At 42.2% G+C, this 15,305-nt stretch overlaps 1 protein-coding gene across 6 annotated transcripts in view; it reads right to left on the bottom strand.

The window, feature by feature from the left end:
• The window catches only part of TCERG1 (transcription elongation regulator 1), a 59,069-nt gene extending 44,555 nt beyond the window's left edge, over positions 1-14,514 (bottom strand). Inside the window, exons 1-7 of one of the 6 annotated variants that reach the window (XM_075900297.2) lie at positions 14,105-14,512; positions 12,550-12,641; positions 11,753-11,978; positions 8,683-8,835; positions 7,627-7,954; positions 4,709-4,951; positions 34-96 (exon numbers count right to left, since the gene is read on the bottom strand). In XM_075900297.2, the coding sequence (XP_075756412.2) occupies positions 34-96; positions 4,709-4,951; positions 7,627-7,954; positions 8,683-8,835; positions 11,753-11,977 (1,012 nt within the window). In that variant the 5' untranslated portion in view covers position 11,978; positions 12,550-12,641; positions 14,105-14,512. Of the gene's footprint in view, positions 1-33; positions 97-4,708; positions 4,952-7,626; positions 7,955-8,682; positions 8,836-11,752; positions 11,979-12,549; positions 12,642-14,104 lie in introns of all 6 variants that reach the window. The other 5 variants (XM_075900299.2, XM_075900295.2, XM_075900294.2 and 2 more) reach the window with 5 other exon arrangements.
• Positions 14,515-15,305: the final 791 nt, after the last annotated feature.

The following is a 15,305-nucleotide window of genomic DNA, read 5'->3' as shown; positions in this document are numbered from 1 at the left end:
GACATAATGAACTAAGATGGTTTTAAAAATTACCGGTCTTGGTGGTAGCGACTGTCTTTACATACGGGCAGCTGACTATTTGCATCATTGCTACACCTGTAAAATGGATAAGCAAGCATGTTGGAAAGCTGCCATTGTATGTCGGCTATTACTGGGAGTCTGAATAATACGAATTTTCCTGATAAAATTTAGAATGACATTTTCCAATAGAAAAGAGAGCTCCCAGGCTTTAAAATATGTAAATATTTTAAAATATGTAAATATTTTTGTTTCAACATTTTGTGAAAAGTGGTGCCAGATCTAGTTCTAAGTTAACAGCAATGTTTACTGTTTACATTGAACCAGCAGTTTTAAGTATAACTTGTATTAGGACTTTATAAAAACATTTGAGAAAAGATTCAAGGGTTTAAATTCATGTAGTCCCTCATAGTTTCGTTCTGCTCCTCCTCCAGTGGGAAAGAAGGCTTGAGCAACAGTAGGGCTACGTCTACACTGGCCCCATAAAACGGAAGAGGCATGCAAAGCAGGTAAGTCAGAATAGGGAAATCCACGGGGGATTTAAACATCCCCCGCGGATTTAAATAAACATGTCCGCAGCTTTTTTTCCGGCTTGGGGAAAAGCCGGAAAAAAGCGTCTAGACTGGCGCGATCCTCCGGAATAAAGCCCTTTTCCGGAGGATCTCTTATTCCTACTTTCAGTATAGTCCTACTTTCAGGTAGGAATAAGAGATCCTCCGGAAAAGGGCTTTATTCCGGAGGATCGCGCCAGTCTAGACGCCTTTAAATGGACATAAAATTTGTTTTGTTAAGGAAGTTGCAGTAATCAAGATAAAAATATGTCATCTACAGGATCCCTGAAACTAAGAAGTGTCTGTGCTGCAGTAGAATCAACTTCAGGAAAAAAAGCTTTTTCCTCAAACAAATTTCACATGAATTAAGAGTAAACAGACCAACTAAGACTTAATATAAGATATTAACACAATAGAAAAGTTATTTAGTGTTAAACCACAATATGCTACAGATCACTTTTCAATTGTACTGCTCAGCTTTTTTTCTTTAATATTAAAGTGATTTATCTGGGTGGCTTCATGCTCATTAATGCCTAACAAAAGCTACACACTTTTGCTCAATATGTCTTTTCAAATTCTGCTAATATTTTTTGCTGTCCAACTATAGTGGCTACTGCTTCAGAACTGGTTGGACACTACGGTTGCTAGATCATTTCAGCATATTTCTTAAAAAGTCATCCTTTCAGGAACTTTGTAGTTACAGTGGAAATATTTCAATGTTTTCCAGGAACATCACAAAAAAGTACAACCATGTCAAATCAAATCTAGCTGTACTTAAAAACAAAATTAAAACATTTTGTTCCATAATAGAAAAAAATGTGTATTTAGAACTAGGGTGTCCAACACACTAGCCACATGTGACTATTTGGCCAGCTGAGTGTGGTTAGTTAGCTTGAACAATAAAAGCTCAAAAATTGTTGCATTCAAAAAACATTTTTTTCCCTAAATCAAAACACAAAAATTTTCAAATAAAGAAAAAGTTCAGAAAATCTTTCTGAATTCTGAAGCCACTTTCCATTAATTTGATCCATTCGCTGGATGGAGACTTCCACCAGTATGCGGAATAGCTTAAATATGCTTAGGCCAGAAATCAACATGCCTCATCATAAACCACGGCTGGCATTTCTGGGCGTTAGTCTTCCATTGGTATTTATTGTCAAAGTCTTTCTGAAAGTACTTCTGAGATCTCTGTATGAAATTATTTGTTATTTTATGAATTCGGCCAGCTTTTTGCAGATTTTGAAAGCTTCATGTTGGCATTTCAAGTGATGAAAACCACATTTCAGTTTGACATTAAGGATGTCAACGTGTAGTCCACTACATGATTAATCAATAAGCCCAGGTTTATCGGTTAATCTTATTGACTACATGCACGCTTGCTCCCCTCACCCATGTACAGTAATTCCTCATTTAACACTCTAGATGCATTTCTGAAAATGTTCGTGCTAAGCGAAAACGTGCTGCGCGGAGTCAATTTTCCCATTAACAATAATGGAAAAGGTGGGGGGTTGCATTTCAGGTGGTGGTGGCAAAGTCAATATTTGTTGGTGCTCAGTCATCAACGTCAACATTAGAGATCTAGCAACACAAGATCTCTGGCAACACAAGTTGCCACGGCTTGTTAAAACACAAAGATAAACACGTGCGTGAGCGGAGGAGCGCTGTGACCATGTGTATTCATCCGCTCATGCGTATTACCACTGTTTTCACCAACTTATACCACCGCACAAAGTAGTCTGCCACTTGATTATTTCTGTGTTATTTCGGGGACGGTGGTGTTATTCAAAAAACGTTCCCTAAAAAAAAATCGTGCTACTGCGAAAATGTGTTAAGTGGGCATGTGTTAAACGAGTAATTACTGTACTTGTCATTTTATAGATCAGTAACGCCCTCCACCCCTCCTCCCAAGACAAACTATTTCACAGTTATGCATAGGCCTCTTTAGCTGTGAATTAGTCCATGTGCTAAAGGGAATGGATAAACCTTCAGCTCACTCGGCTAATGTGAAAAAGCAAGTCAAACTTTTATCCAGATTCCAAGAGGATTTTAATCACTGTAGCTGAATGGGTCAGAGAACTTTATCCCAGACAGAATCACTCCAAGATTTTGTCATGCTTCATGCAAATGGTCCAACAATTTTGAAATGGTGGTGTTTTGTTTTGTTTTTAAATTCTGGCTCAGGTTCTAGGTCGGGGTGGGCAAAAGGGCCTCCAGGGGCTGGATCCGGCCTGCCAAGTGGGTTGATCCGGCCTGTGGGAGGCCCTGCCACTCCCCTGCCCCCAGGCCAATTAGGGCCTGGGGGCAGAGGAGTGTGCGAAGCTTCCTCCTGCCCTTCCAGGGGCATAGGTGCCTGGTGGGAAGGGGGGAGGGGCCCAAAAGGGCTCTCCCACCCCAGATCAATCCTGGCCCCTTCCAGTTAAGGCCCCGCCACTTCAAATTTGGCCAAAAATTATTGCCTACCCCTCTTCTAGGTCTTAAAAATTCTAATAATTCCAATCTCAAAATCTTTCTTTGCTATAAGAAAAAGATTAATTATATCATTATTATTATATTCTGAAAGTACTGGTTATGTCCATGTTAATTCAAACACAATATTCAAGCAGCGAGTACCTTTTTGAGCATTTTAGAAGTGATTATAAACTGGAGATGAACCCAAGCCTTTTGTCAACCTACTTTTATTTCCTTTGATGTCTAGGTATCTATGTTGGAGAGTCATATTCTGCTGAAATTTTTATCCAAGCATTGAAGGGCTGCCATCTGTCCAAAATTTAAGTTTTAAAGCTCAAAACAACAAATAAATATTCCACCCTTTTAACTCACTTTAGCACTAACTTTAGCCCTTACAGCCCTTTTGTTTTTTATTCACTTTTCCAAAACGATGCCTGCTGGCTACAAGTCAGGCTGGGGACACTTGACATCAGTTGGACTTTATTAATTTCTACTCTTGGATATTTATGCAATTAACAGTTGCCATGACAGTCCCAGGATATCAGACTAAGGGTACGTCTACAAGGCTTAACTCGAAATAAGCTACTCAAACTGAGCTACATCAATAGCTTATTTCAAAACAAGGAGCGTCTAACACAGCATTTATTCCAAAATAGAGCACACTTCCTCTGACCTCTCTTACTTCTCGTACAACAAAAGGGTTACAGGAGTCGGAGTAAGAAGTCCTCCAGCTTGACAGTATTTTGACACTATTTTGAAATAACTGCCTGCTGTGCAGACTGGGACTAAGTTATTTCAGAATAGCACTAGTTATTTCAAAATAGTGCTGCAGTATAGACATACTTTAGAATACGTAATCCATTTTTTAGTCTCCTTTCTAGTTTTATTTCATTTCCTAATGCACTTTTGTGCATAAATTTGAAGCTCTGAATCTAAGTAAAGAAAGGATTACATTCCAACCCTGAATTTTAAAATATAAAAAAAATAATGTTAAGAGCATACTGGTAATCAACTATTTTTTTTTACAGTTGATTATCACTCTCAGGTTACATCTACACTGCAACACTATTTCTGATATTCTGAAATAGCTATTCTGCATCTTTTGAGTGTACACATTATTTCAAAATAGAACAGGCTCGCTCTTCCGACGTCCCTGTGAACCCCATTCTGCAAGGAGTAAGGGACATTCAGGAATAGCAATTTATTTCTAAATAAGCACTGTGTAGACAAGAGCCAAATTTTGAAATGAGCTACACAATTTATAAATAACATCGAAATAAGATACACAATTTGCATAGCTCAAATTGCATATCTTATTTTGACTTATGTGCAGTGTAGATGCACCCTCAGAGATATTTAGAGAATTAATCCAACTGTTCATTATTTGGTATGGGACTGGAGTATAGACATAATCCCTTAAAAATGCATTTATAAAATGCAATTTTCAGGGCATGCTTATTTTTTTGCATATTAAAGTGTAACTACATTCTAATAATTGTATCAAAAATAAATATGTAAAAGGAGTTTCAAGTGACTGTTACTTAAAAAGTTTGTTCACTAAATCTGAATTATTTCAGAAAAAACTCTAAACAGAGAGGATTTAGGCAATTCCACACACAATAGACACAAGTTCAATCAAATTGATAACTTGGACACACAGTTGACAAGACAACTACAGGTTGCCAATTTACCTGGAAGTGGAATAGGCATGCCAGGAAGGGGAACACGAAATGGAGGTACCATCACAGGTGGAAAAGCAGGAATTGTTGCTGTTGGCTGAGGTACCGCATGAGGAACAGCAGGAGGCAATGTCTGTGGGACTGGCTGGGGTACTGTCTGCACAGGTGTAGCAGAAGCAGCAGAGGTTGAAACACTAACTGAAGATGTTGCTACTGAAACACCTGAACTTGGAGTCTGCTCTTGTGTTGTGGGTGCTGATAAAAAAAAATATATACAGTTGTCTTAAATGGTACAACATGTGAACTATAAATATGAGCACTCGTTATTTCCCTACACATACTATACAGCATTTAATCCTTTACAGAAGCACAGTGAAAGAAAGGTCACTTGCTAGAAAGAAAAAATCCCTCCCTCGACCCTGAGACATTATATCATTCTGAAAAAAGATCAGTTTCTATTTCTTATCTCCCTTGATCCTGTTTGTATATTATAACCTAACAAATCTCTAGGACAGTGGCAATTTTTTTTCTTTGTTTACTAGAGAACAAGTATAACCTGTATGGGTGATAAATGAGATCTGAACCTCTTTTCACATTGAGACAACTAAAAGGGAAAAGTTATATGAAACCTTGAATGAAGGAATTAATGCATAAAGAATACTGTTGTTTAAACAACATAATGACAGCAGTTCTGCACGTGTACCTACATGACTATACTGTGGTACTCTCAGACCGTGACCATGCAACTGCAATTTAAGAGTGGAGAAGCAGCTGCATAAAATCTCTATAATCAAGAGGGGAAAAAGGAAAATGCTTTTAGTCATAGGCTGGAAAAATTCCACTGGACTTCAGTGCCTCCTTGTGGGTAAATGAATTTTATATATTTAGTTCAACATTTCTTGCAGGATAATTTCAGTTAGTCTTAAACAGAATACTAATGTTGTACATCACTGGTGTCCAACCAGTTACGAAGCAGTAGCCGCTATATTGGCTACTACTATAGTGAACTAGCCACATGTGACCAGGGGCTAGCGTGTTGGACACAACGCTTGTATATCAACGTGTGGGTTAAAAAGAGCAAAGTAGCAGCCAATGCATTTCAAGAAGTAATTAAACTTATACTAGGCATTGGTTTGATTTATTTTATTCTTTAAATCAATCTTACAATAAGGTGAAACAGTACAATGATGGGGAGATACCACTTCCTTGAACTAAGTGATATGTTATAGATATTAAATTTAAGTCACAAAAGCAGAAAAACATATTACAAGAAAATTATTTTCTTCGCTATTAATAAAGTGATTAACTCACATTTTCTATTATATAAAGATACTTAATATTCAGTATATATTTAGCACTTTTCATCTGCAGTACTCAAAGGGCATGGGGGTTAATCCTGCTTTAAATAGAGAGAAACTGAGGCATGTAGAAATTTGTTCGAGGTCACATACCAAAACAGCCATGCAGTCATAATTAGAATTCAGCTTTCCTGGCTACTAATACTTTTAGGCTGATTCTGAATGAGAAAACTGATTTTTTAAAACTCAAATTTTAACTTCTGATCATAGGCATGAACATTAACAGACATTCCTTAAGTGCAAAGGCAAAGTTCATTAGTGCTTGGGGTCAGGAAATTACATTTTTTGGCAGCCAAGAGTCAAGTCAAATTCTATATTATTCTATGATGCTACATAACAAAAGCTCAGACAACTACAATGAGTAAACTATGATCTCAGAAATATAATAGGGAGTGGAACATGTGTCTGATTCTTGTCCATTGTTACATATTTAACAAATGTTTACACACGCTACAAAATAACGTCCTACCTACACATCCATATTTTTAGAGAATAGGCTAGGACACTTTCCACTGCAATTTAAATATACTTGAGCCTCTTTAAACCAGCAACCCTGGGAAACCAGATCTACCAGATTAAAGATTTGCCAACCCAGGAAAGGAGCTGTGAGGTCTGGGCATGAGGGAATGGGGTGGGGCACTTACCTGCTGTCCCTAGGGACACATGTAGCTGCACTCCTCTTGCTGCTTCCAGGCACTGCCCCCTGTCACTAGGGAAGCAGCGGGGAAAAGCCTTGGGGGAAAAGCAGCTCTGTGTGTTGCCATCCCTCGAGTTAGAGAGACTGAGGAATGGCAGTGCACAGAAACGCTTCCTCCTCCGTAGCACAGGTGTTCCCAGATTAGGGACACCTGGAGTATGAAGATTTAATTGCATGTACATTAAGGATGTTAAGAAGCGGGTAACTGACTAATTGTGTACTTGATACAATTTAAGAATGCTCCCCCCAGCATCAGCTCCCTGCCATTTGCTGCCTCTGATATAGAGGCAGCCTAGGCTTATCGGGCCATCGACTACACTTTTACATCCCTAATATACATTCTAGAAAGTTAGTCTCTTATTCCCTTGGGCTGTTGTGAACTAGAAATACTATAGAAGTTCATTCCATGTGAAAAGCAATGGGTTTCAAACCATAGTTCATTCATCTGTAAATCTTGGAACCCTCTCCTGGTTTGTTCTGTGACTCAAACACAAAGGAATTGGTGCACTGGAATGCTCTGCAGAATGAAAAAGCAGAAGTTCTTCTCTACAACAATCAACTCTGTTTGTTCCAGGCCATGTCTAACTCGTCAACAGGAGCACAAGGATGGGAAATCCTGAGGGAACAATCCATCCTCCAAAATAATGTCTGCTTTCATGTTAACAAAGCATTTCCAATTTTTGTTTGGAATACATCAATAACCAAATAGATACTTAATAGCTATTTGACAATTTATGGGTAGCAGCAGCAGAAATAACAAATACGTGCCAAAGAAGAGAGACCACATGTCACACTAAATCTTTACTACAGCATTTCCTCAAGGATAGCATTTCTTTCCCTCTCTCACAAAGCATAAAAACCCCACAATAACTCACTTGAAACAGTCTGTGAAATTGAAGTGGCTGTGGTTGTAGTAGAGGTGGTGGAGGACTGAGTACTTGATGATGTTGATGGAGACACTGCAGATGCAGGACTACTGGTTGTTGGTGTGGAGGCACCTATGCCTTGTGCCTGCGCCTGCGCCTGGGCTTGAGCCTGAGCCTGGGCCTGGGCCTGGGCCTGGGCCTGAGCCTGGGCCTGGGCCTGAGCCTGAGCTTGAGCTTGTGCAGCCAGCATTGGTGTCAGTTCTGATTGCTGAATAACCTTTACCCCATCTGGCTTGGTCCATGCAGACTCACGTGTTCGTGCATTATAGAAATAGACCTATAGAGCAGAAAAAATTCTCATACATAAGTATGTTTTCACAATGAATAGTTCAGTCCCTCTCCTGGAAATTATGAGGGCAATATGAATATCTATATGAACATTAATAAAAGGAAATTTCTGTTTGCCTATCTACTCAGCACGAACAAAAAAGATTCTTACTATACACAAACTGTAGCCTGGATGACAAAGATCTGTTACTACAACAGCAATGGTATCAAGTATCAGAGGGGTAGCCGTGTTAGTTTGAATCTACAAAAGTGACGAGGAGTCCTGTGGCACCTTATAGACTAACAGATGTATTGGAGCATAAGCTTTAGTGAGCAAAGACTCACTTTATCATTTATCTGATGAAGTGGGTCTTTGCCCATGAAAGCTTATGCTCCAATAAATCTGTTAGTCTAGTTGAACCTCTCTAATCCAGCATGCTCGGGTCCTGACTGATGTCGAGCCATAGGCGGTCAATACTGTTTAGCAGCATTATCAACTCTTCCACTGCTTATTGGGCTCTTAGCAGACATTTAGGGGTAAATTAGAGCTAAGTAACAGCATAGAACATGGAGAGTCAAGACTGATGGCTGTAAACAAACTTCACGGGACTGCAGGAAATGTGGTCACAGCCATGGTAAGTGGACAACTGGCTAACTAAAATCATGCCGGAGCACGGACACTGCCAGGCTACAGAGGTTCAACCTGCAGCTTCTTGCTGTATCTTGTTTCAGTCTTACCTTGCCATCCGGAGTCTTGTTTTCCACCCATATCTCTTCAGTGGGTGGCATAGCTGGAGTTCCGGGGGCGGTGACAGGTGGCATTCCTGGAGGAAACATCATTCCAGGAGGCGGTGGCATGCTACCCATAGGAGGCGGCATGAATGGTGGCCTCTGTGTAAATTCATAGAACAGTAACAATGTCACAGGACTTCCATACACATACAGTTTGCTTTCATATACAGTATCACTTGACTACACAACCTCAATAAGAAAACATTTAGCAACAGTCTTCAGTGATATTCTAATAAAATCCATTGAAACAACTTTGCCTACACTGGCCTGTTTGTTCTACACTTTAAATTTAGGTTGACAGAGCATATTCAGGGGTTTAAAAAAATCCTTAGCCCCGTGGAAGAATGCTTTCATCAACCCAGCTGCATTGCTTCAGGAAGTGGAATGCATCCAGTGACAGAAACCCCCTGCCATTGCTGCAATCTGCATCTACAATACAGAGGTTACAGTGGAACAGAGGTTACACCTCAACTATTGCACTGCAGTGTCCATAGAGTAACCATGGCCTCAATTAGCATAACCAACACAAGGGACAATCCAAATCACAGCACAGAAAATGGCTTTTACAAGTATTTAAAGCTTTGAGGTGTTAACCAAATGCAAAGCTACAAAGAAGTGTCAGTATAAAGACATTATAGGGTCGAATAAATTATTCCCCCCCTCACTAAAGAGAAAAAAATAGCACCCCTCCAAGAGATGCAAGTGAGAGGGACAACATGCCCTCAATAACTGTCTTCCAGACATCAATAGCTAGAAATCATTTGAATTCACAAGCCAGTTATACAATGACATACATAACGTAGGATATAAGCGGAAGCAGAAAATTTCATTACAATCCACTATTTCTTGTAATTACCTGCCTGCTAATGTTTTACTATTATGACATATAGGAGAAAGTGTACAAATTCAACAAAGCAGAAGTAACGGCTGTGATTTCTGTGTTTGTGTGAAGAACTTAACAGATGATCTAGCAGAGGATTAGTTCAACTTAACTATTTGTTGTTGCCAAAGAACCATTTTTTTACAATTTTGAAATACGTAATACTAATTTGATATACTCCAAGATCATTCTGAATTTGTATTTCATGCATGTCCTCCATAGTATGTGAAGTTTTAACATAGTAATACTCAGGCCTCAGTGTTTAGGAGCCAAACTAGTGATCAACATTACTCATAAGAGCTGCAGTACTGTGAATTTGTTGCTTCATTTACTATGCAACTGTATATTCATACTTAAACAGTAAGGCAGGGGAAATATTTAATGTATATATTACTTTCACATCAAAATGACAGACTAAATATTATTTTACCAACTACAATTGGTTAACATAGTAAAAACTATCCTGATTGGTTAATTGAATCACAATGTTTTAATATCATCAGCTGCAAAGAGCCACAGGAGATACATTAAACGATCACTCATGGCTTACGAGCCTCAATCTGAGTTTCACTGTAGCATAATAGCAAAGCAACAGCTCTCCTGTTGGGTAAAATTTGAGCAATTTTATTTAAAGAGTGAATATTTAAAGTGTTCTAAAATCCATATGTATACTTTGATTGTTTTAGAAGTTGCTGTGCTGGCTAGGGTTAGTCCAAATTTGGGTTATTTGTGCAAGGGGCTCCTCTAAAACACAGCATTTTACAAAAATCATCTGATTCACCCACCTTTAAAAAAAAAATTAAACCTCGGCTCAACCGAAGGCTTTGATCCTTCCCCAATCCATGTTAGTCACGATTTATCTTAGCATGTGGCACCCTGACCCTTTCAGGAAGCAATACTGAAAAAGTTATTGAGGACAATGTTTGTAATTAGGGATGTTAAAATGTGTTTATTTCGAATAATTGATAAAAATTCTATTGACTACAGTCCCAGATTGCACCAAGTACAGGACCAAACCCTGCTGCAGGCCATGTTGTCTGCCCAGCCTGTATCAGCCCCTGAGTCTAAAGGGGGAGTTGGGACCTCCTGTATACAGTGGCTGCACTGCAGCAGCAGCTCCCTCCCACCTGCTGCCTCTAACTGAAACATCAGTGGGGGAGAGAGAGGAAGAGCGGGAGGACGAGCAGCACCACAGAGATAGTGTTGCGGGTAATTGGCTTTTAAGCTGGCTCCCCCCAGCACCAGCTCCTGCTTCCCCGCACCACTACCTCTTATATACCCTACCCTTGCTGCCTCTGTATGTCCAAGCTAAGACAAAACTCTAGTTTAAGTCAGGCATGGCAAACTGGAGTTAACTCAACAAATTGAGCACCCTCCAGAGCAACCTGCTAGACATTATAATCCCTTCACTAGACTTGTGACAATTCACATGACCAGATCACTGTGCGCCACTTCTGACATATCCCTGTAAAATCCTGTTGAAATTAGGTCCAGCTGATCCCTTGAGGTACATATGCAGTTCTTTTCAAAACACAGTAACAATTCTTCCAACCTGCTCCAGCTAACCGATCCACCATTCAGTTTAACCACATCTAACACAAGGACTACATGCAGCTGGAGTGCACGTAATTAAATTTTGTAAGTAAACACTATTGATCACAACACAATAGGACATTCTCCTTTTTTTTCCCTTTCACGTCTTATGGCATCACACTTAATAAACTATTCCAAGTGGCTACGGCCAGCTCCAAGGAGAAGCATATCGCAGGGATGGTAGGTACCTTCCCTTTTATGGTTTTCTGGTATTTAAATTTGTGTTAGCTCTACTCTTCACTACCTCACTTTAGAAGGTTTGAGCGTAGCTGAACTTGATGCTTTGGAAAGACACATGGCACTACTGGACAATTTTAACTACGCATTTCTGGAGGTTTTTTTGGTCAATGTACTCATCTCAGTGGTGCACACAATTCCATTATGTCTGCCTTTAGAAATTATGTGAAGGATCTTCTATAAATTAATTGGACTTTGATCTTATCCTTTTTTAACTTTTACTTTTTTCTTTCCCTGCTGTCATCACTCCTGAATGCTGCTGATTTCTTAACACGTGTATTCACATCAAAACCAGACAATCTTTACCTGTAGATGTGGAGGCCCCATCGGTGGAGGAATCCCTCCTGGAGGTGGCATTGGAGGCATATTAGGATCAAATGGAGGACGTCCAAAGGGGGGACGAGGTGGTGGAGGTGGACCTCTCATCATGCCAAAAGGTGGAGGAGGGCGCATAAGAGGTGGTGGACCCCTCATGACAGCATTTGGTGGGGGAGCTGGGCCACGAAATCTCAGTGCTTGCTGCTGAGCCATTCTGTGTATAAAGCCAGAAGAAAACAACTTGTGTTTGCTGATTAACTGCAGAATAGATTAATTTGTTATATTAAGTGAAACTAGTAAAAGCAGGCCATGACAAATTTTGTCAAGCTTCAATAGATAAAATTAAAAGTGCAAGTACTTGAACAGACTCCCCACCCTCACAATTTAAATTCACTAGAAGTCTGAATGTGATTTTTTTCACTCATAAAAATGAGTGAGCTTTATAATGAACCATCTTTGTAAGAACAGGTACTGCACAAGCTTCCATCACACGGCTCTGCCAAAGCACTTCAAATATGACATGAAGCACCATGTGTATCTATAGCCATACCCTAGGCCTCTCGAGCAATGGCTGCCGATTGTGCCAAGGTTTTTGGTTACTTCGTGATGTGAATGAGTGTCCACCAGGGACTTGGATGAGACCATCTGCATCCTTTCCACTTAGGATCTAAACACAGGATTTGTACTCTGATATGTAGTGGTGAAAGGCTAATATATGAAACCCAATGTGCCACCCAGCCCGCTACACAGGCAGCTTAAGTGTATATATAGAAAAAAACGTTCACCTTTGCAACCAACAAACGCTCTTCTGATGCTCTCAGGAAAACAATTTTGCCCACCATTTAGTGCCAGTGCAATACCAATGTTGGCATGATGACTCAAAATTGAAAAAAACAAAGGTTATAAGGTGGTGAACGGCAAAACACATGCAACTCAGCACTCAGATTATACAGTCTTCTACTCCTGCTGATTAAGTTTCATATAGCACCTACAGTTTTAGAAAACAGGTGCTCTTTTACATAGGTTTGAAAAAGAAATTATAGGGACAGCTGTCTGGTACATAACTAGCCCCTGTGATCAACAGAGATGCCCAAGAGCAAAACAAAATTAATGTGCTTTGAATGTTGCCCTGAAGGTGATCCAAACTCTAACAGCGATGGAGCACCAAAGGAAGCATATTCTGAATATAGGAACTCTCTTTACTGAGAAGAGTCTCCTGCCAGGCCTGGAAAACAACCATCCTAGACAGTAACAGCATCTCAGCTAATCTTGACAGTCATGAGAAAAACAAGGCAAATGACAGGTGGAGAGCAAGGTCCCAAACAGCATATAGCTTTATCAGCAACATAATTAATTGTATTATGAAGACAGAACTAGCATGAAGACCTATCATTTGCAGAGCACCTATCACCATAACACCAAGTTATGTGCTACCAGCAGCCATGTTTCCCTCATCTCTGTTTCCCAGAAGCTAGGAATAGGTTACAGGGGGCGGATCACTTGATGATTACCTGCTCTGTTCATTCCCTCTGAAGCAACTGTCCCTGGCAACTGTCAAAAGACAGGATACTGAGCTAGATGGATCTTTGGTCTGACCTAGTATGGCAGGCTCTTAGGTCCCAATTAAATAAGATCGCAAAAGCTATTTTACCATTCACACAGGTATTAGTTCCTGCCCTGGGCAGCAGGCACCAGAGAGCATTACTTTTATTTCAGATTTCTGTTGTGTTACACCTGGACCAGGTTTACAGCCCCACTGTGTTGAATGTTGTGCACATCTCCAAAGACACCACTCCTACCCCCAAATACCTGAATATTTTAGTTCTAGCCTTGGCGCTTTTATTCAGTTACTAGCCGAGGGCCGTTTAGGGTGGGTGGAAAGAAAGAGACGGGGAGGGGGAGGGGGAGGGGAGGATATCACACACGCTATGAACAGCTGCATTTGCCGGTGGACACCGTGCGTCTCGCCTGGAGACACGGCGCCTGCTTGCTTAGCCCAGAGGCAGAGCAGCACGCTGCAGGGAGCGCCAACGGCTCGCCGGGCCCGGTTCCGCGGAGAGCACAGAAGGGTCGCCGGGCCCAGTGGGAGGCTGGGCGAGGGGTCTGCGGAAGGGGGAAGCAGCTGCCGGACCCGAAGCTGGGCGGGGGGGTGGGGGAATAGGAAAGACTCTACAGAACCATCGGGAGAGAAGGGGGAGGGGTGAGCGGGAGCACAAGGCCCCGAGGGAGGAGCCTGCAGCCGCAGGGGTCGGTGGGGGAGGCTCGGCGGCCAGGCCGCGCCGCAGGCCGCGCGAAACCCCGCTCCTCCCTGCCCCCGGAGGCCCCGCTGCGCTGCGCTACCTGATCTCATTATTGTACCGCTCCGCCGCCCCCGCGTCTCCCTCGCCGCCGCCAGCCCCAGCGCCGCCGCCGCCTCGTTCCGCCATCGCCGCCTCACCAGCCCCGCCGAAGCCGCCACCTCCGCCGCCAGGCCGCGCCGCACGTCACTGGCTGGCGGGACCGTCGCTCACGCCGCGCATGGGCGGGACCTATCCAGGATTGGCTAAAGCGCCCGCCGACTTTGAACGAGGGATGTAAGACAAGCGGTGATTGGCTGCGAGAAGCCGTCCCGCGCCCCTCAGCGACCCAGAAGACCCGTGTCATGTGGTCGGTGACCCGCGTGGAGACCGGAACTGACCTCACGCCGTGATGCCAGCCAATTGGAAAAAACCAGAAAAAAATACAACCAATTCAGAGATATGGCGAGTAAGAGATAACCAATCTGTGCCGGCCAATCAAAAAACAAAATGGCACCCCCTTCAACCAATCATAGACGGGAACAGTCTCACTCCAACCACTGTGGCTGTAGAGAGCGTGCCAACGAAGCAGGAAATAAAGTTCAGATATTCTGACCAATCAGTAAGCGGAGTTAGGAAACGGCTAGCCAATCAGAGAGCGGTGTTAGCATAATTGTGTGACGCATAGGCTAACTGGGCAGAGGCGGTTGTTTCTCGGCGCTCTGCTCTGCTAGAGTCGGGCTGGCAGCTGCCTCGTGGCCTGCGTTCCGTGCCAGCACGTGGCTGCAGGGGCCCTTCTGCGCTAAGCACAGCTCCTTTATGTCTTGCGAGTTCCCGGCTCATTTGGCAGCCAGCTCCCCTTCTGAGGCTGGCAGAGCAGAGGAATAGCTTTTAGCTGATTTCTTATGAATGGATTTCCTGTAGTTGAGCACAGCGCTTCTGCTGCACCCCGAGAAACCAAGGGTGCCCTTGTAGACAAGAAGGCAAATGGCATATTGGGGTGCATTAGGAGGAGCATTGCACAGATCTAGAGAAGTTGTTATTCCCCTTTATTCTGCACTCTTGAGGCTACATATGGAGTATTGTGTCCAGTTCTGGACCCTCCTCTCCCCCCACTACAGAAAGGATGTGGCTGCATTGGAGAGGGTCCAGCAGAGGGTAACCAAAATGATTAGGGGGCTGGATCACCTAAGGAGGGGCTGAGGGATTTGGGTTTATTTAGTCTGCAGAAGAGAGCAGTGAAGGGGGGATTTGATAGCAGCCTT

Source organism: Pelodiscus sinensis, chromosome 16, assembly GCF_052426305.1.
Source record: "Pelodiscus sinensis isolate ZL-2025 chromosome 16, ASM5242630v1, whole genome shotgun sequence".
Classification (NCBI taxonomy): domain Eukaryota; kingdom Metazoa; phylum Chordata; order Testudines; family Trionychidae; genus Pelodiscus; species Pelodiscus sinensis.
The sequence above is the reverse complement of the archived record's forward strand: the minus strand, read 5'-3'. Positions and strand labels throughout refer to the sequence as shown.